A 26,550-nucleotide genomic window follows, 5' to 3' on the forward strand; every position below is an offset into this window, starting at 1 on the left:
ATGTAGCCTTTTCAGAATGGCTTCTATCACTTAGTAATATGGATTTAAGGTTCCTCTATGTCTTTTCAAGGCTTGATAGTTCATATCTTTTTAGCACTGAATAATATTCCATTGTTGGATGTACCACAGTTTATTTATCCATTCATCTACTGAAGGACATCCTGGTTGCTTCCAAGTTTTGGCAATTATGAGTAAAGCAGCTATAAACATCTGTGTGCAGGGTTTTGCGTGGAAATCAGTTTTCAACTCCTTTGGGTAAATACCGACGAGCACAGTTTCTGGATCGTATGGTAAGAGTGTGTTTAGTTTTGTGAGAAACTGCCTAACTGTGTTCGCAAGTGGCTGGACCATCTTGCGTTCGCACCAGCAGTGATGAGAGTCCCTGTTGCTCCACATCGTCATCCGCATTTGGTGCTGTTCTGAATTCTAGCCATTCTAATGAGTGTACACTGGTATCTTACTGCTTTTTTCATTTGCATTTCCTCGATGACATATGATGTGGGACGCCTTTTCACATGCTTATGTGTCATTTGCATATCTTCTTTAGTGAGGTATCTGGTAAATGTTAGCCCATTTTTTAATCATGTTATTTGTTTTCTTACTGTTGAGTTTTGAGAATTCTTTGTGTAGAATTGGCTCTCCATATCTGCACGTTCAGGATCCACCGATTCAACCTACCTCAGATGGAAAATATTTGAAAACAATCCACAAAGTTCCAAAGAGCAAACTTGAATTGGCCATGCACAGGCAACTATCTACATAGCATTTACATTATATTTACAACTATTTACATAGCATTAACATTGTATTAAGTATTATAAGTAATCTAAAAATTATTTAAAGCATACAGGAGGGTGTTCTTTGCAGATACCAGGCCATTCTGTATGAGGAATTTGAGCACCCTCAGATTTTGGTATCTTGTTATCTTTTGCAGAGCAGCAATGTTTCTTTTTAATGAAGTCCAGCTTATCACCTGTTTTCTTCATGGATTGTACCTTTGGTATTGTATCTAATAAGTTATCACTATACCCAAGGGCATCTGAGTTTTCCCTTATGTGATCTTCTAGGAGTTTTATAGTTTTACGTTTACATTTAGGTCTGCGATCTGTTTCGAGTTAATTTTTGTGAAGGGTATAAAGTCTGTGTCTAGATTCATTTCTGCATGTGGATGTCCAGTAGTTTCAGCACCATTTGTTGAAAAGACTATCTTTGCTCCTTTGTTAAAGATCAATTGACTATATTAATATGAGTCCATTTCTGGACTTTTGATTTATTTGTGTTATTTCACTGATATCACACTATCTTGATTACTATAGCTTTATAGTGAGTCTTGACATTAGGTAGTGTCAGTTCTCCAGATGTGTTCTTCTTCAGTGTTGTGCTGGCTCTTCTAGATCTCTTGCCTCTCCATAGAAACTTTAGAGTCAGTCTGTCAATATCCACAAAATACCTTGCTGGGCTTTGGACCGAGTATTTGTTTTTTTACCTCTATCCTTTATCCCCAGATCCTGCCTTCTCAGCATCCCCGTCCAGCTAGAATGATAGGGATAGGGGCTCAGGAGTGAGGCCTGGGGACTGCCGTGTAGAGTTGAGGAGATGGGCGGGGTTTTACAGTGGCAACAGGAAACTCCACGATAATAAACAGGATGCCCAAAATCTACCCTCCCTCACCCTTGTTCCCATTTTCTAGTGACCTCCAATGGGTGGAGCAGGCTGGATGGAAATTGAGAGGATAATTCTCTCGAATCCTCTTCCTTCCTGCAAGTCTGTCTTAGGTGTATGACTTTGCCTGACCGGAAGCCCCTGGAAAGAAGGGGCTGAGCCCCGAGTGACCACCTGCTTCTTCTCTCCGTTCAGACTCCACTTCCTGGTCTTTGACACAGAGGAGCTGCACGACGTGTTGCGCATCTGGGATGGGCCTGTGGAGAATGGGGTTCTGCTGAAGGAGCTCAGCGGCCCGGCCCTGCCCAAGGACCTGCACAGCACCTTCAGCTTGGTCGTTCTGCAGTTCAGCACCGACTTCTTCACCAGCAAGCAGGGTTTTGCCATTCAGTTCTCAGGTCTGTGCCCACCTTCCGCCAGCCTCCATCCATCAATCCTGCCGTAACCCCCCTTCCTCCTCCCGCAAGTCCCTTCTTTCCTCCATCTCTCCACTCGGGTAAAGATATTTGTTGAGCATGTGCTCTGTGCCTGGTCCGTGGGTAGTGCTTGTTCCGATATCTGCGCCGAGCTTACTCTGAGGGGAGGGGAGACAGGTAGGTGAATAAACACTGACATACAAATCAGCAAGTATCTGGAGGGAGAAACGTGAGCTATAATGGTCACCTTGGAGCATCAAGGAAGATGTTCCAGGAAAGGTGATGCCCAAGCTCCAACCGGAAGGGCGAGTAGAAGTTACAGGAGAAAAGACAGTATTTCAAGGAGGGCACAGTCAACTGTGACGTGGATTTCGAGTTGCCATGGAGTTGGACTTGGAGGATTCGTGGGTCCTTATTAGATGAGAAAGAGAGAGAAGGGCATCCTGGGTGCAACGAGCGTGTGAATGTGTGAGAGGCAGGATAACGGGCTCTGGAAGTGGAGGGTTGTCCACTGTGGCTGAAACGTGGAGAGTGGGGAGGGAGGCAGGGGAGGGACAGCTGACACTGGCTTGGAGCACAGTCACAGAAGAGCTGAGCTGACATGTCACACACTCTTGTTCTTAGTCTGGTGCACGTCTCAGGAAGGACCGGAAGCCAAATACGAGTCATCTAAATTCAATTAATTAAGTGCTGCGGTAGCCAGCTATGGAGCAGCGTGACAGCGGGCTACCAAAAATGGGCAATGCTCAAACATCCAAGTCCCAGTACTGGCTCGTTTCTATGATTGGTCCTGCCTCTCCCTGCGATGCATCATCTCATCTCCTCTGAAGTGCCTCTTCCATCACTCATCTCCCTGCACGAGTGACTCTGCCTCGGTCTATGCTTATGTTTATTATACAGCAGCTGTCTTCATTACCATCTCCTTACTCCACTGTGTGTATGTGAGAGGGGGGTTTCCATGGTGATGCCAGAGCGAGGCTGTGTGGCACCTGGGCCATGGCTTTGCCTCCACACTCTCACCTGGTAGGTGTGTCAGCTAAGGGTGGTTGGGTATAGCTCCAGCACCAGGAAGGCTGCAGTGGCATTACAGAGCCTACTTCTAGCTCTTTCCTGCCTCTGTCTTCCCCATGGAGACGAGCATTTAGCAGCATGTGTGGCAAATGAGGGTCTCCAGGATCATGTTCCTGTGTACTCATGAACTTGCCCACTTAACGCTCATGCAGGCTGCTGGCCTCTCGAGGAATAGCTCCTTGTGGAGTTCATTGGGAGTCTTCTGACTGGAAATCCCCGCACCCATTCACCCATGGAGAGGGTCCCCGGGAACCAGTGAGTAACATTGAACTCACCTAAGGTTAGGGTCCCACTGCGGGGCGACAAGAGAGTCATTTTAGATAAGCATTTCCCAACATCTGTTCCCAGGAGTTCCATGGACAATTAATCGGTATTTAAAGGAAAAGGAAGTCTGTGTGGTCACGTCATGTCAGGAAGGTGCTTAGGTTGAGGCAGACCTGAAGAGGTTATCTGTCGTTCGGAGCCTCCGAGAACATTTGTTCTGCTAATGCAGACGCATTAGGAAGGGGTCTGGTAGGTCACAATTCTCAAACATATTTCATCATGGATGACTTTTTTTCTAGGCCCTCTCAAGAGACTAGCATTTCATGGAACAAACTTTGGAGACGGCTGGGATAAGCAATAGAAGGCTCTCCCAGCAGTAAGGAGAGTAGAACGCTGAAGAGACAGCTCAGTCCACTCGCTGCGGGAGGAGAATTGGGAATAATTAAGCGAGACACGTATTTTCTCTGTGCTCAAGCTGATGGGTATGGCTTTTAAAAAAGGAAAAAAAAAAAAAGAAGAGCCCATCATCGTACCGGCAAATTCTCCCGTGGATTTGCATTATCTGACCTCCAATGTGTCCTTGCAGTTGCCACGTGGGACAGAGTCCCTGGGCGCTCTGGTGAGCCGGGCCTTCGCCCAGCAGCTTCAGCTGCTTTCTCATGCATTGCCCAACTTGTAGAAGCCCTGTCGTCCTTCAGGGTTCATCTCAGATGCCACTTCTTCCTAAGCTCCCCATTCAGAACAAACTGCTGTCGCCGATAGCACCCCCAGCACTCAACTTCTATTTCTTCAGCACGTTGCCAGTTCCAGGCACCTGGCCTCGCCTGGGAGCTGGCCACCTATTTGCCAGCTCACAGGAAGCTCTTAGAGGGGAGGGGCCACCTCATGCCCATCAGACTCCCGCACAGCGTGTGTATGCAGCAGGAGCTCACTCACCGCTTACTGGACCACTGGGCACAGGAAGGCTTGAACAAATGAAAGGGTGTTTTTCTCTAACACAAGAGTTGCTTTGGGCAAGCCACCCTGAACATCACTTAGGCCTACAGACAGGGGAGTGGGCAAAACTACCTGGCCTGGTGTGCTGGTGTACCCGAGGTTTGGAAAAGGTCACCTTCCCTGTTGCTGTCATCGCTTAGCAAATACCAGCACTACCCTAGGGAAGAGAGAACGGCTCACCCCATGTTAACATTATAGTGTGTGTTTGACGGGGGATTGTACAGAAATGCCAGGGACGGTTAGTGCAGGCTTGGCTTTATTGAGTAAACATGACTGTGTAACATCTAACATCCTGTGTGTACTACGCGGATCCGGCCTCTCCCTGGAGGCTTTGCCAAGCAGCTCACATTCAGTAGCTTTAAAGGGAGAAAGTGAGAACGAAGAAAGGTGAGCGGGAGCAAAGAAGGAGAGGAAGGCGTAACCACTGCCATCTATAGAGCCGACACCACCCTAAACTCTCTACAACGTTATCTCTTATAATTTTCACAAAAACCACAAAGTACAGGCATCATCATTAATCCATGTTGCAGATGTGGGCTCTGAGGCCCAGAAAGGTTTCTCATTCAAGGTCATCTAGTTAGTAAGTAGCAGAGCCTGGGTCAAAACACCTGTGTCTGATTCCCAGACCTAGGCCCTTAATCATCGCACCCCACTGCCTCCCCTATAAATAATCTTTCTGAGTGTGGTCACAACAGTGAGCTATTTTTCTCCCAGGGAATCGTTTACGTGTGTACGCTGTAAAGCTAGAGATGAAAGCTAAGTCTGTTTTTAATTGGGTGGTAAGAAGATTGATTCTTGTTTGATTTTATAAATTCAGTAAGTATCTGATGGTGCTAGTTTGTTCATTTATTTATTCACCCAAGAAATATTTACCAAACACCACTGTGTGCCAGGTACCACTCTAGGCCCTGGAGATACAGTTGAGATCAAAACAGCCAAGGTCTCTATTCCTGTAGAGATGCACAAGTAAGAGGCAAACACATGAACTAGCAAGATGATTACAGATGGTGTTATGAAGAGAACAAAACAGGATAATGTGACAAATTTGATGGAAGGGGGTTAAGGGATGAGCCCAGAAGGTGACCAAAGAGGCCTGTATGAGAAGAGGATATTGGAGCTGAAAACTAAATGACAGGATGGAGCTGGCATGGGAAGATGCATGGCAAGAGCATTCCAGGCAGAAGGGCCAGCAGGTGCAAAGGCCCCTGGGCGCAGGGATGGGGGAAGATGGAGGGGGCTAAGCTGGCTGTATTGGAAGGAGATTTTACCAGTGTGCCTGGAGCATAGTGATAGCAGATCATTGAGGGTGTTAATGATTTAAAGCTGGATCAAAGCAAAGGGTAGGTTTAAAATGTGATCTCAAAAGAGGAGAGTGTGAGAGACCATAAACCAGGGGTGGGTAAGCTTTTTCCGTGAAAGTACAGGTGGTAAATCTTTTTCTGTGCAAGTCCAGGCTTTGTGGACCACATGATCTCTGTCATAACAACTCCACTCTGCTGTCGGAGCATGAAAGCAGCTGTAGACAATATGTAAACAAGTGAGCATGCCTGTGTTCCAATAAAACTTTATTTGTAAGAACAGGCACAGAGCCAGATTTGGCTGTGGGCCTCGGTTTGTTGCATACTGTCTTAGCCGTTACTGGATGTAAGGTATTAGATACTCCAACTCCCGACTCGTCCGTGCAATCCTAGATGGTATAATTAGTGCTATTAGTGTATACAGTTGCCCTGGGCTTTTCCACCGAAGTCATCCTAAAAGCAGAGGAGAGTGAATGTATATCCCCAGGAGATCTGAGGGATGTAGGAAGCATAAAATCTCTTTGAGGCTTCCTGGTTTGCTTAAGAACTAATGTGAATCTTACATTCTACTCCATAATAAATTCATTTGTCTTAGTGTAAAAGTTATTTTTCCCAGAATTTCTGAGAAAAACTGCCAGAATTTCTGAGAAAAACAAGCCAATGAACATTATGGGTCCTCCAGAACCTCCTGTCCCTGGGGCCTGCCAACCACAGTCTGTGAATGATGACACAGGCGGGGGCCGCGGAGGCAGCTGCCTCAGAATCTTTTCTCTGGAGTTCCTGTTGTACCATTTCCTTTGGTGTGTTTTCTCATGCTGCATTTTGTCCATTTGTTCCCTCAGTTGTGCTTTGATTATTTATTCCTCCCTTCCATCATTCATTTGATGTTTGCTCTTAAAACACCTTCTCTGTATTATGCTGTCTGGTATTAGACTACAAACATCTCCCAAATTCCTGAGTTTTTAGAATTTTTAATACACCCCAACTATTTATACTTATTTTGAACTCTACTTCGCCACTTGCTACAAACACCAGAATTCTCTCGGGTTTCAGTCTGATGAGTTGTTGGTGGTTTGCCATACAAGGGAGAACATGACCTTCACCCGACCTTAGTAACTCCAAGCATCTTCTCAACCACTGCTCAGCATTCAGGCAGGACAACTCCCAAACTCCTTTGCAGACCTTTCTGGTTGAATATTGGAGTTTATGCTTAATTACCTTGTCACTCCCTCATACGGATCATGTTAGCTACATTTTGCAAAATTGCAAAGCTAATCTTTGTAATAAGGCTTGTATCGTTATAACAAGTTGAACTCAGTCCTACAGTCATAGCGGTGCAGTCATGCTTAACTCATAGTATAGTATCCCAGGACAGGTGGATGATGGTAATGGTGAGGGTACCAGTAGAATAAGTGATGGTCACGAGTAGTGGTGGAGGTGGTGACAGTAATGGGTGTGAGAACGGAGATGGTGGCGCTGTTGCTCCCGCTGTTACACCGGCGGGAGGTAATGGAGATTCCAGCAGTGGCCCTGGTGATGGACGTGGTGATGTCAGTGAGGGTGGTGAGCCAGGAGCCTCGCTGTCTGGCAGACACTTAGGCAACCCCACTTCCTCCTCTGTTTTCTTATCCCAGTGTCCACAGCAACATCCTGCAATGACCCTGGGGTCCCCCAGAATGGGAGCCGGAGTGGCGACAGTTGGGAAGCCGGTGACTCCACGGTGTTCCAGTGTGACCCCGGCTATGCGCTGCAGGGAAGTGCAGAGATCAGCTGTGTGAAGATCGAGAACAGATTCTTCTGGCAGCCCAGCCCACCAACGTGCATCGGTACAAAGCAGCTGCAGTGTGAACCCTCCCCTCTGGTCCCACCACTTGTGTGCTCCAGACCTCCTACCCCCTTAAGTGGCAGCTGCATCTTGAGCCTGGCCAGGAGAGTCAGAAGAGCTGCAGGTTGCAGAAAACTCAGAGTCTACTCTGCTTCACGTGTCTATGTGTACACACACTCACTCGCATTCACACACCCACACTCTACACACTATGAATCCTTCACTCTCCAAAATGGTCCCAAAGATTTTTAAGCCAGATGTGCCTGTCCCTCTTCTCCTGACCCAGACCATATAGATTGGAAGGAGGACTGCGGGTAGCAAGGGTCTTCAGGTTCTGAAATGACTCTTCTATTACCTGAAGCGCTGGAAGGGCACCCACAGACCTGGAGGTAAAGGAAAGACCTTTGCTTTTCCTCTTGGCAAGGAAATTATTGGTTGCCTGGATTTTGGTTCTCCAGATCTGTCCTTAGTCCTTAAATCTCCCCATTTGCCAGATGAAGCAGTGGAGGCTCTGTGATGTGTCCAAGGTCATGTAGCTCGTAAGGGTTGGTGCCTGAGGAATCGATCCTGCTCCCCAGTTCCTTAAGGCTGGGAGGAGGAAGGAACTTGAAGGGAGAGGAGGACAGGAAAGAAAGAGAAATTGATGGAAACAAACGTTCCAGGGGCTCACGTCCACATGGCTCTTTTCCTCAGGCAAAATACTGAGTGCAGTTCTCTGCTGTATCGGCGATGGCTCTTAGAAGAGACCAGTAGTCGTGGAGTCCTTACTGTGTACAACTGGACATTTACTTACACACCCTCACTTAACTTTCCCTGCAGCTCTCTGTAATGAGTACCGTTCCCTCATTTCACAGTAGAGGAGACTGAAGCTTAGGCGACTTTGAGTATCTTGCCTCAAATCCCAGAGCCGGGATTTGGCAGAGTCAAGAGTCACACCCACATCAGTCTGAATGCAAAGCTTTTCATTTTCCTACCTCCCACCCTGATTCCCACCCCGGAGATGGGCTCAGGGGACTTCCTGAGATGCACCCCAGCATTGCCCACCCCGGCGACGCCCTGCACCTCTTTGCACACAGACTCAGGGGAGGCGCTGTCCAGGCATCTGAGGACTGGCCTTTGCTGGGCATGCTCTGAGGCCTGGTGTTGACACTAAGTCCTGTCCCTCGGTGGCAATGAGGAGTCACATGGGTATGTGTGGTTGGATCTCCGTGAACGTACTGCAGACAGGAAGGCGAGACCTGGGTTTCAGAGCAATCTCAGTTCTCAACTATGTGTTGTGCTACGTTGAGAGAGTATAGGATATTGAAGAAGACAGATCCAGGTTCAGTTCCTGGCTCTGCCATTTACTAGTTCAGTAGCCTTGGGGAAATTGCTTCAACTCTCTGACCCAGTAAACGGGCAGCCAGCAGAGCGGAGAGGTTAATTCAGCTTTCGTTACCCACTCTTCTGCGCTCGGCGTGGGGAAATGTTCCTCGCAACTAAGTGAACACCTGCCTGTCCTCTCAAACGGTCTGGAAATCCCAGTGACAAGCCCCTAATTTCCAGCTCCCTTGGCAGTCTGCCAGGACGGTCTGGCTGGTCTTCATCCCCCTTCATTATAGGGAGGAAGCAAAGGGCGATAACAAATGTTCATGGAGTGTCATCCCCATGACAGGTGCTGGGATAGACGTTGTACCTACGTATTCACAAGTGAAATCACCGTGCGTAAGTTTAGAGCTTGGGTTCTGGATTCCAACTGCCTGGGTTCGAGTCCCGCTTCACCATGACAAACTGTGTAGCCTTAGACAAATCATCTCCCTGTGCCTCATTTTCCTGCCCTGTAAAACAGGGAAGGTAATAGTACCTATCTCATGGGGTTGTTTTTTGTTTTTTTTGTTTGTTTTGTTTGTTTGTTTGTTTAAATTAAAACCTGTACACTTTTTAATTTTATTTTATTTATTTATGGCTGTGTTGGGTCTTCGTTTCTGTGCGAGGGCTTTCTCTAGTTGCGGCAAGTGGGGGCCACTCTTCATCGCGGTGCGCGGGCCTCTCACTATCACAGCCTCTCCCGTTGCGGAGCACAGGATCCAGACGTGCAGGCCCAGCGGCCATGGCTCACGGGCCTAGTTGCTCCGCGGCATGTGGGATCTTCCCGGACCAGGGCTCGAGCCCGTGTCCTCTGCATTAGCAGGCAGACTCTCAACCACTGCACCACCAGGGAAGCCCACATGGGGTTGTTTTGAGAATTGAATAAGATAATGCTGTAAAGCACTTAGAACCATGCCTCGTTCATAGTAAACATTGTGTATGTTAGAGGCCATTATCGTCATTATTTTTTCTCTTTTTTTTTTATTTTATAGATTAGATAACAGAGGCTCAGAGAGGTGGGATGGTCTTGCGCAGACTCACAGTTAGGAGGTAGCCGGGTCAAAATTGGAAACCAGGACTGTGTAACGTCAAAATCGTTGGTCTTTTTCACAACTCTCACCTGTCGGCACAGCCTGCCCGCTTTTTAGCCGCCTGGAATGATCACCTGTTCCCATTCCAACCTGGGCAACGTGGTTTGTAAGGTCAAGCCTGGGCCTGAGGATGGAGCCTGCCTTCTCCTTCTAACTCAGTGGGGAGCAGACCGGGCCTGACGGTGGGGCGAGGGGGCGCCAGTGCCCAGGATTGGAAGAGAGCCCTGGCTTCTGGTCCAGCTTGGTTGAGTACCCGCTGAAAGGATGGGGTGCCACTGGGATGTCACCAAGGCCTCATTTAGTCTCCTACAGCTCAGTTGTCCTGCTGGCCAGTGCCTGGGCCTAGAAGGGGAAGGGGGACTTTGTGCCCCTCTGCCAGCCCCGCCCAAGCAGTGGGACCTGTCTGTCCTGTGGGTGAAGCAGCCCAGGAGTCCAGCCAGGGCCTTGAAGACAACTGGCAGAGGGCGGTGAGGCCCACGCCGGGGTCCTGAGTGGGAAGCGGATGCCTGACTGTCCGATACTGGGGAGCATCTGGCAGGGAGCTGGGCCAGGGCAGGGCCACGAACCCAAACACACTGAGGGCACTTTGGGGGTTGGCGGAAGAATAACGAGAGCAGTTTTGAAACACCCAGATTCACCCCACCTGTGGCAGCTTAAGGGAAGGAACCCCTGGGCTGTAAAGGCAGGTCGTGCCTAGCAGCCCTTGCCCGAATGGAGGCATCATTGGGAAGATGCCACAGTAGCTGGAACTGCTGCCATGACTGGGCTTCCTACTCTCACTGGCTGCGTCACTGTGTTTCTAGCCCAGACTCGGTAGGGCCACTCTGTGGACTGCGCTGTGTGGTCTTGCTTTGTTAAGTCCAATGTTTTATCCTTATCAGGCAGGCCTCTAGTCTGTCCCATCCATCCAAACCATCTTGTCTAGAGAGGGTTCAGTGGAGAAGAAGTGAGTGAGATACAAGGCAGACCAGACTCGAGGGACCATCCTCGCTCCTAGAATCTCTTCACCTGGGGCCCCGCCCCTGCCAGCTTGCAGGGAGGGACAGCCCTCTCCCCTCCCACTGCTGCCAACGATTCCGAGGCAGTGCAGAAGAATGGGGAAGTGACGGACTTTGGGACCAGGAAGATGTGGGTCTGAGTCTCAGAGTGCCTCTGGGCAAGTTCCTTAACCTCTCTGAGCCTCAGTTTCCTCCTTTCTGAGTCAGGAAGAATAATCCATGGCTCAGCAAGTTGTTATGAGACAGAAATGAGATAATGGATCTGAAATGCTGTACATGTGTCTGACATTTAATAGGTGTGTCCACTTGAGTGTTTCTGGTACTCAAGTTGGTACTTGAGATATATTCTCCACAGAAAAAACCCCACACTACTCAGGACGCCTCGGGTTTTGTGTTCAGCCACGTTAGGGCTTTAATGGCCTGGTCTGAAGACCTACCATCTTGTAAAGAGACCCTGCTGGGGATTGATCCAGCCCTTTAACCTCACCCCGAGTAAAAGCTACACTGAGGCAATAAAGCTCAGCCCTGGGACGAGCAAATGGCCACTCTGAAGTTCAGTCCTGGATGTACCCTTGGCTCCCACCTCCATGTCCATTCCTGTGGGCTCACCATTTGCCTAAAGTACCGCCAACCTCCATTGCTGCCCTGAGGTTTTCAGACCAAGCCATGTTTAGAGTGTCAGCCATCTTTTCCTGTTAGCGGCCCCATACACCCCCAGCCTCTACTTTATCAGACCCTCATGCTATGGAGCAATAACCCAGCCATTTGGGGGAGACCCTGATTCAGGATCTGGGAAGTACCCCCAGAGGGCTCCGGATGAATCGCTTGCTGTATCCCTGGCCACCTCCCCACTCCCTGCCCCTAGAAAGGCCCGTCATCTCAGGGGAGGGGGACCACTGTGGACTAATTGGGGTTTTGTAATATCTCCGTACAACAGAGGAACACGTGATCTCTTGGACAAAGGCCTTTGAGAAAATTGGAAGGTATCTACAGCCCTAAGAGCACTGGCAGTGTAGGAGGCCAGGCACACTTGGCAGGTACACGATTGCTTTCCGCTCCTCCTGACATTAAGTGCGCTGGGACTCGTGGTGAATACCCACAAAGCTCGCCCAGAGACAGGATGTGAGGCCCTGGAAGGAGACCGTGTATTTCATATCTAAAAGCCTAGTGATGGCTCTATATATTGACTACGTACGGTATGCCAAGTGCTTTAACAGACATCTCTAAAACCTTTACAACTACCCCCATGAAAGAGGTATTATCTGTGCAATAGAGGAAGGACACTGAGGTCCAGAGAGGTTAGGTAAATTCCCTAAGGTCACACAGCCAGGAAGTGGCAGAGCCAGGTACTTTGGTTTTGCTTTTTAATAACAGCATGGTGCAATTCCCATATCATAAAATTAACCATTGAAAAATGAACAGTTCAGTGACATTTAGTACATTGACAATGTTGTACAAGCACCTCCTCTATCCTGTTCCAAACATCTCCATCACTTGAAGGTGAAACCTCATGCCCATTGCAATCCACCCTCCCCTGGGCCCCTGGAGCCAAGTTCTAATTTAGGTGTATCAGACTCAGTCCCTCCTCTACCAATACCCATTGAAAGGTGACCAGGTGAAGGGGACAGTCTCACCCTCATCTTCCTCTCTCTTCAGCTCCCTGCGGGGGAGACCTGACGGGACCATCGGGAGTCATCCTGTCACCAAATTACCCAGAACCCTACCCACCAGGCAAGGAGTGCGACTGGAAGGTGACCGTCTCTCCAGACTACGTCATCGCCCTGGTATTTAACATGTATGTACCTTTCCCCCCGGTGGGAGATGGAGGGTTCAGAGCAGCGAGGGGTGCAAACCCGGGTCTCTGGGTGAGTATACATAGGTCTGCTGTGAGCGGGGTTTCATCCCAGGGGGGTGAAGGAGTCCAGAAAAGGAGAGAAACCAGCATTTATTGAACATCTCCTGTGTGCCCAGCACTGTGCTCCATGGCTTCACACATATTATTGTCTTATTTAATCCTTAGGATAATTTATGAAGTAGCTATTATTATTTCTTTCTTTCTTCCTTTCTTTTTTTTAACCTCTGATGATGCTAAGATGCAGAAAGTAGGGCACTGCTGGGTCCTTTCTCCCCTGCCCTTCTGAATTCTCCTCCTCTGCTCTCACCGGCTCCTCCCATCTGCTTCCCCAGTGTAGGAACAGCCCAGGTGTCTCTCAGCTGCTCCCGCTTCAAGCTCCGCCACCATCTCCTTGGTTTCTTTTAAAAGCAAACTCTTCAAAAGAATTGTCTCTGCTTTTCTCTCCTTCCTCGCCTGTTGTTCACTTTCACATCACTGACATCTGGTTTCTTCCTCCACGGTTCCACTGGAAACTCCTCTGAAACTCCCACGCACTCCTGGCTGCCAAAGCAAATAGCACTTCCCATGCTTTATCCTTTTCATCACTCCCTCCATCCTTCCTCTGCTTCTCCCCTTGGTTTTGTGGACTTACTCCCCACTGGCCCTCCAGCTCCTTCTGGGACTTTGTGGCTTCTTTTTCATGCCCTTTGCCAGGCTCTGTCACAGATTCCTTGTCTTCTCGCCACACCTCCTTCCTGGACAAGCTCATCCTCTCCGATGCTTCACTCTCCTCTTGTAAACTGGAGACTCCCCTCTACCACCCGCCCAAACTCTCTTGTGGGCTGCAGCCTCCATAGCCAGCTGTTGGATGGTCTCTGTCTGATGCCTACAGGCTCCTCAATTACAACACATACAATACTAAGCCTCCTGCTTCTCCCCACAGATGAGCTCTATTCTGAAACTGGGGGAGCAGCCCCGTCATCCACCTTCACTGCTCCTTCTGTTAGAGGCCGAGGCATGAGCCTCTGCTGCCTTAACCTCAGATTTTCCCTTCTTCTGCATTCCCCCGGCTGCTGGCTTGGTTGAAGCCCTTATTGCTTTCTGTCTGAATTACTGCCATAGGCTCCTAACGGGTTCCTCCCCATCTTTGCCTCCCGTGCCAATCTCGTCTTTAGCTAGCTGTCAGTGTGATGTTGACCCTGGAAAACGCTGAAATATGCGCCTCACTTTCCATTTTAACATACGGTAATATACGACTCAGCAGTAAAAAGAAACGAACTACTGACACATGCAACAACGTGGATGAATCTCAAAATCTCCCGCTGACTGATACAAGACACACCAGAGTACATAATGTATGATTCCACTAATATGAAATTTTAGGATCAGCAAAACGAATCGAGGTGATAAAAATCAGTTCAGTGGTGTCTTCTGGGGGCGGGGATGGGAAGGGGCACCTGGGAAATTTGGAGGATGGTGGAAACCTCTGGATCTTGATATCCATGTGTCAAAACTGAGAATGATTTACTTTAGAGCTGATTATTTCATGGTGTATAAATTATACCTCCATTCAAAAACAAAGAAACAAATGTATCCTTTATTTCTGAATCCTATAATGGCTCCTTCTTCTCTATAAATTAAGGTTCCAAACCTTTTGCTTGTTCTGTTTTGGGATTTTTTTTTGGTCCAGTCTTTTGAGTTTCATTCCAAGCCATGTGGCCCCTGCCTACCTCTCCCCTCAGTTCCCCCACCCAGTCCTAACCCCACCCCGTCTAACCCCTGGGCTTCAGACCGAACTACTCACAGTCTCCAAAATCATTTCACGCCTCGTGACTTTGCTTCTGCTTCTCCCTTCATAGCGACTTCCTTTTCCCTCCTTGTCCAATCGCTGAGGGTCTTTTAATGCCCAAGACAAGCTTCGTTCCCATCCTCCCCCACAAACCTGGTGCTGTGTTCCCACATGCCTGTACAGACTTTAGACTTTGCTGTCCTCACGTCTGTCATTTCCTTCAGATCCGTCACCATCTTGAAGAAAGGATGCATTCCTGTATCCTAGGCACCTTGCACAGTGCCTAGCGTACTGAGGGTGCTCAGATAAAACCTGATGATTGATGGAGGGCAGGGGCAGATGGAAGGCATTTTGGAAGTGATGGAGTCATAATTTGTGACCCAAATTGACCCACTCCCAAACCCTTCCCTGGTGCCCTTTGAAAGAGTCAATGAAGCGGCTGAGCTATGGGAGCCAGAAGACCATAGACCCAGCAATGGTGGGGTGACCCTGCAGCTGACACCAGTGTGAGAGGGTGCTGTGTAGGAGCGAGGCCAGTGCACACCTGGCTCCACCTCCAGTCCTCCCAGATCCCCATCCTGTCTCTCTGCAGCCCTACCCCTTTTGTCCTTGATATTTCATGGCCTCATCTCTCTGCCATGTCTTAGCTAAAGGGTAGAACCGCCATTTTGTTCTCAGTCCTGCCAAGTGGAGTGTCTGAGTATCCTAGCCCTTGGTTGGGCTATGAACCAGTTTGCATCAGAACTCTATTCTCTGCAAACTCATTTACTTCTGTTGTTTCCATCTTTACACCCTTGATTGGCACCAATTGCCTTTGTTGGATGTACACCCAAGAGCGGCACCGCTGCATCGTAGGGCACGCATATGTTCAGGTCTAGTAGATACTGCAAAACAGTTTTCCCAAGTGGTTGAACCAATTTACACTCCCACCAGTGGGATATGAGCGTTCCAGTGGCTCCGCGTTCTTGCCAGTCCTTGGTGTTTTCCATCATTTTCATGCTAACCATTCCAATAGGGCAAATTACACTCAAAAACTCTAATATTCAATTTGCTAAGCTGAGACAGTTTGTAAAATGAGTTTTTTCCTAGACTAAGGTCAGGATTGCTGAGAAAGAGGCACACCTGTGAGAGCCAGGAGTGGGATGGGAGCAGATCCTGAGGAGAGCTGAGAACCAGCCCCAGGGTGAAGGAGTAAAGTGAGGGTCCTTCATCAGAATAGGCCCCTTCCTGCCTGGGAATGGCTCGTGGCGTGGCTCTTTCCCCTCAGAAAAGGGGGTGCAACGTGGACAGTATAAAGACATTAGAGGCAGGTAAGAGACCTGGGTTCTGACCACTCTGTGTGTAGAGCTGGTAACTGATTTTCCCTTCTGTGCACAGTGTAGTAAATATAGACAACAGTATTGTGTTATCATCATCAAACTCGCTAATAGGCTAGATCTTAATCATTCCAACCACTAAAAAGAAACGATAATTATGTGATGTGTCAGAGGTGCTGATTATTGCTACAGTAGCAATCATATAACAATGGACAAATGTATCCAATCAACATGTTGTGTGCCTCAAATTTACGTGCCATGTCAAATATATTGCGATTTTTTAAAATATTTTAGCTCCAGCTAAAATAGGTTTTCAACTCCAGCTTTCTGGACACCGATGCTAGAATCTGGTTCCTCCGCCCGAGGCTGCCTTATCCACCTTCTCTCCCTATTGGGAGGTCACGGGGGCTTCATCCTCCCCCTCCCCACCAGTAGGTCTTGGGTTGGGCGCTGGGGGGATGGAGGCCCTGTCCTTCGGTCGAACCCGAGGCCAGTACCGTCTTTATTTGACCTTAGTGGGATGGGGGCGGGATGTTTTTGTTCCCCAGCTTTAACTTGGAGCCTGGCTATGACTTCCTCCATATCTACGATGGACGGGACTCTCTCAGCCCCCTCATAGGAAGCTTCTACGGCTCCCAGCTCCCAGGCCGCATCGAGAGCAGCAGCAACAGCCTCTTCCTCGCCTTCCGCAGCGATGCGTCAGTGAGCAACGCCGGCTTCGTCATCGACTACACAGGTGAGGGCCCTGGGAGCAGAGGTGACGAGGGCCCTGGGAGCAGAGGTGACGAGGGCCCTGGGAGCAGAGGTGACGAAGGCCCTGGGAGCAGAGGTGACGAGGGCCCTGGGAGCAGAGATGACGAGGGCCCTGGGAGCAGAGATGACGAAGGCCCTGGGAGCAGAGAGAGGTGACTGAGAGCAGGGCTGGCCAAACCTGGCCAGGGATGGGGAAGGTGTAGTGTGGCGAGGAGAGCGTTGGACGGGATCACGGGGAGCCCGCTGCCACCTGCAGAGCCCCCGCCTCTCTGCGGCCCTCTGGGTGGCTTAGTCCCTCACACCCAGGTGTCCCAGGCCTGGGAGAAAAGGGGCCTCATGTTCTCCTTACACCTCATTTCTGCTTCCACGTCACTACTCCCCTTCGCTCCTTGTTCTATGAGGATCATGCCTAGGTCTTCTTTGAGTCTCAGAACCTCAGCTCATGCCATCAGCTGACATCTTCGTTGCCACGCCCCTGCATTTGCTGAGGGTTCTGATATGAGGCTCAGTCCTCCCCTCTACCCCAAAGCATCCCACCCTCCTGGATAACTTCAGCACCCATGTGGACAGCCCATCCAGCTCCTGGGGGCACAGTGCCTGGACCTTTGTCCCAAGGCTATGCCTCGGCTATCCTCTAGCTCCTTGTCGTAGACTGGACACTTTCTGATACTTCCTGATCACATTTTCTCATCCCTCCAGCTATCCCATCCTTTTATTCTCATTCTGCTTTTAGATTAATGAAGGCAAGAGGAAGAGTGTGGGGTCGAGAGCCGAGGGTGCCAAATTTTTTCTTAAAGGGCCAGGCAGCAAATAGTTCAGGTTTGCGAGCCATGCGGTCTGTCTCGGTTCCTCAGCACTGCCCTTGTAGCAGGAAAGCACCCAAAGGCTGAACAGAAAGCAACGGGCGTGGCTGTGTTCTAATAACAATTTGCTTACAGAAACAGGTCTTGGTCCTGCCCAGTCAAGAGCATGGACACATCAACTGGGTGCACAGCTCGCGTTTGTTGTGTGGCCTGGAGCAAGTTATTTAACGGCTCCGAAACGCCATCTCTTCATCCGTAAGATAATGGTCGAATAATTCCTACAGCACAGAAACATAATCGATGAGTCCACGCATTAAAGCCCTTGGTCTGGGCTCCGGCACCTTCCAGACATTTTGTAATGTTCACATGGTAGCAGCAGCAGGAGTATTCCAGGCTCTCGAGCGCTCCGCTTTCTTCTACTCTGCCATTCTCTCTTAGACCTTTTCTTCTTCTCTAACGAGCCCAGGCCCCGTTATCCAAATCCCAGCTCCATTGTTGGCTTGATTGGTGATCTTGGCAAATTATTATCTCTTGGAACCCATTTCTCCGTCTATAAAATGGTGGTAATAATAGTTACATTGCAGAAGGTATGTTATACGTATAAATGAAATGTGTGAGGATAATGCCCGATATGGACTAAAACACTCTAGATCCTGTTGAGATGATCGATTTTATTATTGCTACTGTAACCCAGGTTCACCCAGGCCTCATCAGCCTGTGTGTACAAATGGGGTCACAGTACCAGTTAAAATTAAAAAGCTCCCGGCTCATGTCCCCCACTTGCATAATGTGGGACCTCAGCAACCTTTTAAAGTGTCCCTTAATTAAATATTTGTGGCAACTCCTGGGAATATCTCACACGAGCTCACAAACAATCCCAGTCATAATGGTAGTTAACTTAGCGCCTGCCAGCTGCCAGCACTGTCCTGAGCAGTTCACATCCATCAACTCACCGAAATCCTCGTCACTCTCCATCGCTTGCTGTGTGTCAGATACAGTTCTAGAAGATGCTTGGTGTGCAAGTTAGAGAATGTTTTGCCTGTGGCCATCTTTTCTCAGGGGCTGGCCTGGGAAGTGGCTACTTTGCCATCCTCTCTTCCTCAGACACCTGCGATTCGATAAACCTCCTGTACTCAATCTCCACACGCTGATGTCAGAACAAACACAGTCACGAGTTGTGGGATTCTATCCGAAGGCATGACTTAGACTCAGCCTGGGAACCCCATTGCTCCGCCCACCACCGTCCCTACTGCTGTATCATCATCATTTTATTATTATTCATCTCTTTAATCACGCTCTCATCTCCCCTCAATTTTCCTGCCCCCCGATCCTTCCAATGCCTAAACCTTGCACAACTGCGTCTTTTATTCAATGCACACTCAAGTGGCTGAACACAGCCAGCAGTCGCACAAACGTGGCACTTGGAGCCACCACAAGTGATATCCTTTAACCCCAGCCAGGCCTTAGCAATGACCAGAGCCACACCTGACTCGTCCCACCTGGGTCTTCTACATCTCTTTTACCCCAGATGTCACCACTTCCAGCCTCTTACAAGATGACTGCATTTCATCATCCCTGGTTACAGTGGCCACTGGGCAGAAACTCCCTCAGCTTCCTCCCTGGTCACCTTGTTCCTGGCAAACTGGCTGTGGCCACCTCTCCCCCAAGTCTTCTCCATGAATCCATGTGCTAGAGCTACACTTCTAGGTCCTCTTTCCCAAAGAAGCCCCTTCCACGTTCAGCTGTTGGCCCAAGACCATCTCTAGAGGGCTCCTCAGATCCAACACACAGCTCCAGAGAATAAAGCCTTCCGGGCTGCCATCTGAACCAGGCAAGCAGCTGAAGGAGGCCAATTACTGGGGAGAGGGGAGGGAGAGGCACAACCCCCCCACGCACCCTCTACCACCTTATGAGGATCTGTGGTACACGTGCCAAATAAATGTGTCTGCTTGGGGTGGGAGGTACCTGCTGAGAACTGGAGCTGCCCTCCTTCCTTCCTTCTCCTAACATGGGTGATCCCTCTACTATGTCCCTAGCCTCTGGTCAGGTAGCCCATTTGATGGAGCCCAGGGACACCCTGTCTTACCCCGTGGTCTCCTTCTCCATATCACAGGATCCCTGGATTCCTGGAATGGGTCTACTCTGCTACTGGATCCCAAGGCCTAGACGATATTCACGTTCAATTATCTGTATAGGGGAAACTGCCATCACTTATCACCTGTGCGGCCTTAAACAAGTTACTTAACGTCCCTGACATCCCTTCCTTGTCTGTCAAAGAGGGACGGTGACACTATAGGAAGGGGTTGTTGTGAGGACTGGTCAATAGGCACAGCACCTAGCAGCGTGCCCCATACCAGTAGGTACTTGTCACATACTTTGATCCAACTTCTTCCGTTCCATTGCCTTTTTTTCCTGGGTGATGGCTACTTCATTCGTTCTGCCCTTGTTTGGAAGGGAAAACCTCTCTTCATGGGGCTAGCCCAGTAGACTGAAGTAGATTTTCTTTTCTGTTTATTGAAGATATAAAGTATGAATATGATGTTTTGTACACACACACATATATATATATGGGAGTGTGGGATTTATATATATACGTATATATATATATGAGTGTGGGAAATATATGAATATTCGTGATGTGTGTGTATGTGTGTCCTGTATACTTCTCTAATCCATATGTGTGTGTATGTGTGTCCTGTATACTTCTCCAATCCATGGCAAAGAATTTAGACACTGTACTCCCTGCGAGTCCATAGAACACCCTGGATTGAGACGGTAGCCCATGGAGGACTTGCACACTGAGGCAGGTGTGGATTCTTAGGAAAAGAAGAATTGACCTCCTCTATCTAGAAGCCATCTTCTGTCCAAAGGCAGAGAGATCCAGGGTTCCACTACCGCTGAGGATCTGGGTCTCCTGGGAGCTGTGGCTTCAAGGGTTCTGCTCTGGGAGGCGTTTGAGGACCGACTTGGAGAGGTGTTGCCAGACTCAGCTGGGCTTAGCCCAGTGAAAACCACTCTCTGACCCAGGTCAACTCCTCCTTTGACCCAAGGTGAACAGACCAGGAGCCTTTCCCCATTTCCCACCAGCTTCCCAAGGGGGAAGCAGAAAGAGTTTCATCCCATCTTAGTGAGGGATCACTTAGTTCATATCAAGAAACTCACTCAGACCAACTTAAGCAGAAAAAGGAGCAACTTATTATAAAAAAATGTGAAAAACAGAAACACTTAAACCAAGTTGAGACAAAAAGAAGACTTTATTATAAGAAAACAACTAACAGCCAAACTGATTTAAGCTAAAGAGCGTTCTGTATTTTAACAATACAGATGATAAACACTCACTCTCACTTAACACCGAAAGGGAATACATTTTTAGAATACAAGAGCCCAAGGACAGGAAGCATGACCTCCCAAGGGGATTACAATCAGGATGGGAAAATCGGAGGTTGAAATCACCCTCCTCCATCTCCAGGGCCACTCCGTCTCCTCCCTGCTCCTTTCTGAGTACATGCTACATTCGCCTTTCTCTGCAGGTCAATTTTCATTGCTTCTCCATTCTCCTAGGACAGTAGGGCTGCCTCACTCTTGGCTTTGAATTACTTCCCAGTTTGTAGCGCAACTCCAGATCCCAAAGGACCATCAGATTGACAAGCTTAAGTCAGGTATCCACTGAGTGGTGTCATTAGGTGGATTAGGTGGTGGATTAGGCTTTTGCATAAGGGGCAAAGGCAGATCAGGCATTTTGATTCATTTGTTCACGCAATAATATTTACTGAGCACCTACTATGTGCCAGACACTGTTATAGGGGCTAAGAACAGAGCAGGGAACAAAACAAAGTCCCGGCCTCCATGGAGTTCACATCCTAGACCGACAGGCATTTCTACTACAAATGGGATGTTGGAAGCCCACCTGATTACAAGGCAAAGATGGGTGGGTGGGGTGGATTTGTAGATGTCTCTGTTCCGTTGCTCCTGGAAGGTGGCTGTGCTGTGTTAGTCATCTCTGGGCAGGCCTTCTAAGAGATGATTCTGAATGCAGTCATGTCAGCTGTGGATTTCTATTACACCATGCTCTGGCACACTTCTCATCTGAATGCAGCCTCCTGGGTAGTTTTACCCTCTGCTAGAAGGATGCAAAGGGAAGGAGGAGGATCCTGTCTTTTGAACACAGTTATTAAAAATGAGTCCCAGGGAAGTTTAGTGTCTTTTTTCAGGCCAGAGAAACCAATAGGATGGGTGGGAGGGACCTTTAGTCTTATCTTGCAGCAGGTGTGGTAGCCTCCTCTTGGGGAGGGAGGGGCAGGCTAGGACATCCATACACGTGTCTGGTAACCATTCATTCATTCAACAAATGCTTATTAAGCTCCTACTTCATGCCATGCCCTGTGCTGGATTCAGAGGACACAGAGGTGAACAAAAGTGTCAGGGTCCCCACCCGAGGGGAATGTAAAGGTGAGTGAGGGAAGCAGACAGTAAATAAGGAGACGAACAAGAAGCGAGAAGCGTAAGTTAGGAAAGAGCAAACTATCCTAAGAAAGAGAAATGGGGAGCCCACTTCAGAATGGCGAAGGCCTCGCCAAGCAGGTAACACGTGAACAGAGACCTAAAGCTTGAGAAGAAGCCCCCTGTGTAAGGGCAAGAGTGGGGAGGGTTTCAGACAGAGGGATGAAGAGCTCAAAGCAAGTGTCAGAGAATCTGAAATAACTCAGGAGAGGCCAAGATGAGTCGACTTTTACTGAAAGGTACTAAAAGGTACCTATTTTCTCTTTCAAGCCCTTGGAAGTAACACTGTAGGCCGAGGAATTACCACCGGCTTTCCACATCTGCTCCTGCCATGACTACTCCCACCACCCAGCCCTCCCATGGTCTGTCTTTCTAAATTCAAGATCTCTTCATTTATGCTTATTTCAAAGTAACACATGTTTGTTGGAAAAATTCAAATAATACAGAAGCATATAAACCGTGCTCTAAAAACTTAACATCTCCCAATACTACCATCCCCTGAAGTACCAGTGTTAATGGTTTGTTACCTCATTCCAGATGTTTTATATACATATAAATAACGTACATTCTATACCAGAGGTTGGCAAACTTTTTCTGTGAAGGACCAGAGAGTAAATATTTTTAGCTTAGCAGACCAGATGGTCTGTGTTGCTATCAATTCTGCTGTTGTAATGCTAAAGCAGACATAGACGATACGTTAAACAAACGGGTATGGTTGCGTTCCAGTAACACTTTATTTACAAAAACAGGCAGCGAGTCAGTGGACAGTAGTTTGCAGATCCCTGTTCTATATGAATGGGGATCACACCATATATACTAATCTGTAACCTGGGTTGGCTTTTTTTTTTTTTTTTTTTTTTTGCTTTGTCTTGGGTTTTGCCCAGCAATAGATCTTGGGCATCTTTCCATATTAGTAGTCAAAGACGTTTGCTATTCTTTTCAAAGGTGGCTTATATTTCAGTGGATGGCTCTAATCCAACCTTTGTAACAAGTTCCTTACTGTTTGGGTTGTTATTTTCAGTATTCTGCTGTTACGGTGTTTGGAAATGGGCCTTATCTATTAGGACAGAAAGAATCTAGTTCTTTTTATTTTCCCATTTTGGAGGGCTTGGGGCTTATTTATTATTACCATCATGCTGTTTTAGTCATTTAGTTTTATCATTCACAGCTGAGCCCCGGTTTGGCAGCCTGAAGACCTGATTTTGGTTTTAATTCTACCTCTTAATAGTTGAATGGCTTGGAAAACTCATTTAGCCTCTCTGATCACCACATTCCTCATCTATAACCGGAACAGAAGCATACCTGGCCCTGCCTGCTTCAAAGGCTATTGTGAGACACAAATAAGATAACAGATTGGAAAGTGCTTTGAAAATTACGAAGTGATATTCCTGTGTAAGGGGCTATCATCATTATCATTAGCCTTGTCGTTATTATTAATGTGATGATGCTTGGAATGATGAGCTCTTCTTGCTCTGACATGTGAGCCATGGTAGAATAGAATCTGTAGTCGGATCATTGATGTGGTTGTTGATTTTCTAAGCCCGGAGTTGTTCAGCCAATCAACTCAGCATCCATTTATTAAGCCCCTATTATGTGCCAGATAGAGCCCTAGTGCCAAGTTCTGTGCTAGTTGCCAGGGTCATGAGAAGAATAGATGATTGATTTCTGTCCTCCAGGAGTTCAGAACCCACTAGAAAGAAATACCCTTAGACAACCTACCAAGATAATCAAAAAAAGAGAAATGGAATTCTGCCAGAGAGAAGGCAACGTTCGGGACACTGGCTCAGGAGAGGGTGGCACTGAAAAGTGTAGGAGTTTGCCACACAGAGAAGGGAGGAAAGGACTTTCTGACACAGTGTAAAGTTCGGGGCAGTCATACCCAGCTGGGTACGCTAGTGTGCCAGGTACCCAAAAGCACAGTTGTTTATATGAGGTCGAAGTCTATTCTTCCTGTAAAAGAAATCTGGGTATTGTCATCCAGGGCTGTCGAAGTGGCCCCGCCTAGGCTCCCCTTGTCTTTCTGCTCTACCCTGCTGCGTGGTTCCCATCCCCAGGGTTATCTCAGCATCCAAGGTGGTGGCTGGAGGTCCAGCCATCATGTCTGAGTTCCAAACTGTGGGAAGGAGGAAGGGAGGAAAGAAGGAAGGCTCATTGAGCATTCTCTCACCTGAGTCACCTTCCCTTAAGCAGCCTTTCTAGAAGTCCCACACGTATCCATTTAAGAAATATTTATTGAGTGCCAATCATATGCCCGGCACTGGACCACAGCAATGAACAAGACTGGAAAAGTGCCTTCATGGAACCTACATTCTAGTGGAGGGAGATAGAGAAAATAAGGTAGCTATCTGGTGCAGGAGATAATATTGACCTCAGTGCAGAGAAATAAAACAGAGAAGGGTGATGGGGAGTGTTGGGGAGAGGAACATCACAGCTGTGAAGAGCTGATCAGGGAAGGGTCATTGAGCTGAGTCCTAAAAGAGGTAACAGGGGAGCCGTGCGGATGGGGAAATGTTCTGTACACAGAGGTCAATGTGATTGGAGCAAAGCTAGCAAAGGGACAATAGGAATCAAGGTCATAGAGGGGAGGACTGGGGCAGAAGGTACAGGGCCTTGTAGACTTGTAAGGATTTGGGCTTTTACTCTAAGTGAGATGGAAGGCAATGACCTGACCTGACTGTGTTTACTTCTCTTTGGCCAGATCTAGCTGCCTGGGGGGCTGGAAGGTATCTATCTTAGCTGGGGCTTTGATACTCTGGATAAAAACCTGGGTTCCATTATAAGGATGAAGTGGGGGGATGGATATTGAGGGCCACAGCTTGTTCTGCCTCTTATGAGCTATGTGAACTTGGTTCCAAGTTACTTAATTTTTCTGACCTTCAAATAAGATCTGACCCACTCTGAATTTATAAAAAAGACAGATGAAATAGAAGACCTGGTGACACTTCCCTGTATCTCTGCAATTCACAAATGGGCCACCCAATGGTCAGTTGCATTCTGGCCAGAGCCACTACGCTTTGGGGCAGGACAGATTTGATGTGGGGGACAAGGTGATACATCACAGGGCACATGAGGAAACCACTGAGGGGTCCTCTGTTAGGTGAGGAGCCATTTTCTGGGTCCCACTTGAGTTTAAATTTAGTAATGTATCCAGGACTGCTCCATCCTAAATAAGCTCTAGGCAAAAGCAAAGAGCAGGGCCATCCCACCATCAGGGCGCAAATGCAGGTGTCTAGACTTGACGGAATCACAGACTCAGAGTCCCATCCCATCAGTCAACGGGCTGATCGGCAGCTGAGCAACACCCTCACGGCTATGACTGCCTCTTATACACGCAGCTTAAAGGTACCCAGGTGACAAGGACAGACCTCAGCAAAATTCCTCCTCACCTGTTCATCTCTGGACTCTGATCCCTTGTGTTCTGGGTCTTTCCTCCTTAAATCTGCTCTTTGAATTTCTGGTTCCTTCTGCAAGGGCTGTCGGCACCTCTTTGTGAATCCCCATCTCTAGACCCTTCTGCAGCGTAGCCTCCAGGGTTTCGATGGTATCCTGATACTCTCTTGCATTCTCCTGACACTGCCCAGCCCTGACGACAGGCCTCTTGACCATCAGTGGTTCGGGAACAAGGAGGATGAGGAAAGGCAGCAGTGGATGGATGTGAACATTGGCTCCCAAGAGCTGTCCGGGATTTCCAGCTGCTGGGGAGGGAGGCTGTGCAGTGAGTGTCCTTCTCCAGAGACTTGGAGCCCCAGCTAATACTCTCAGTGGCTCAGGCAGCATCAAGTTCACTGTTGTCCAGTGCCCAGGGACAGAGTGGATGCAGCGTAGGTGCAGCCATGGTATGCCTGATTGGGAAGACACATAAGCATCAGTAGTCAAACGGAAAAATACTGCTGTTTTAATAAGCTGGCAAACGCTCAGCACCCCAATGCAAAGCCCTGGAAAACTGCATTGGAGATCTGGACTCATCCCAGAGGCTAAAATGGGGTTTCCTACTTTCTTCCTAAATCTAAGTATCAGTACCCATAGAGTCAGAAGTGCATGCAAGGTACGGCTGTAACAGCCTGCGAAGCTGGTATCAGCTCCACCTACCTACCCAGCAGCAACACCGCTCTCAGCAAAAGAAAGAGAAGAGAAAGCATCTCCCAAAGCGTCCCTGCTTCCCACACAGACAGAAAACCAAGAGGCCGCCATGTTGAGGGTGTCCCACACAGACGGAAAACCAGGAGGCCGCCATGTTGAGGGTGTCCCACACAGACGGAAAACCAGGAGGCCGCCATGTTGAGGGTGTCCCACACAGACGGAAAACCAGGAGGCCGCCATGTTGAGGGTGTCCCACACAGACGGAAAACCAGGAGGCCGCCATGTTGAGGGTGCAGGATCAAAGCTGAGCAAAGGTGGACTGTGCCTACGCCCTGACCTTCACGACAGGGACCCGTCACTACTGAGACACGATCCTAGGACTGTCATCTCCCACCGGTCAGAGCAGCACGTGCCTCCCGGCAGGAGGAGTGAATCAGGGGTGAAGGACAGCCTCAAAGGTGTAGCCGCAACTCCCTCCTTTGTGCGTCAGGGCAAGAATGTGGGGAG

General features: G+C 48.5%; 1 protein-coding gene across 1 annotated transcript in view; it reads left to right on the plus strand.

The window, feature by feature from the left end:
- Nucleotides 1–26,550, plus strand: part of CSMD2 (CUB and Sushi multiple domains 2) — a 667,758-nt gene that overhangs the window by 505,147 nt on the left and 136,061 nt on the right. Inside the window, exons 26-29 of the mRNA XM_033838419.2 lie at nucleotides 1,858–2,060; nucleotides 7,342–7,533; nucleotides 12,625–12,763; nucleotides 16,456–16,643. Coding sequence (XP_033694310.1) covers nucleotides 1,858–2,060; nucleotides 7,342–7,533; nucleotides 12,625–12,763; nucleotides 16,456–16,643 — 722 coding nt within the window. The remainder of the gene's footprint in view (nucleotides 1–1,857; nucleotides 2,061–7,341; nucleotides 7,534–12,624; nucleotides 12,764–16,455; nucleotides 16,644–26,550) is intronic.

Source organism: Tursiops truncatus, chromosome 1, assembly GCF_011762595.2.
Source record: "Tursiops truncatus isolate mTurTru1 chromosome 1, mTurTru1.mat.Y, whole genome shotgun sequence".
NCBI classification, from domain to species: Eukaryota; Metazoa; Chordata; class Mammalia; order Artiodactyla; family Delphinidae; genus Tursiops; species Tursiops truncatus.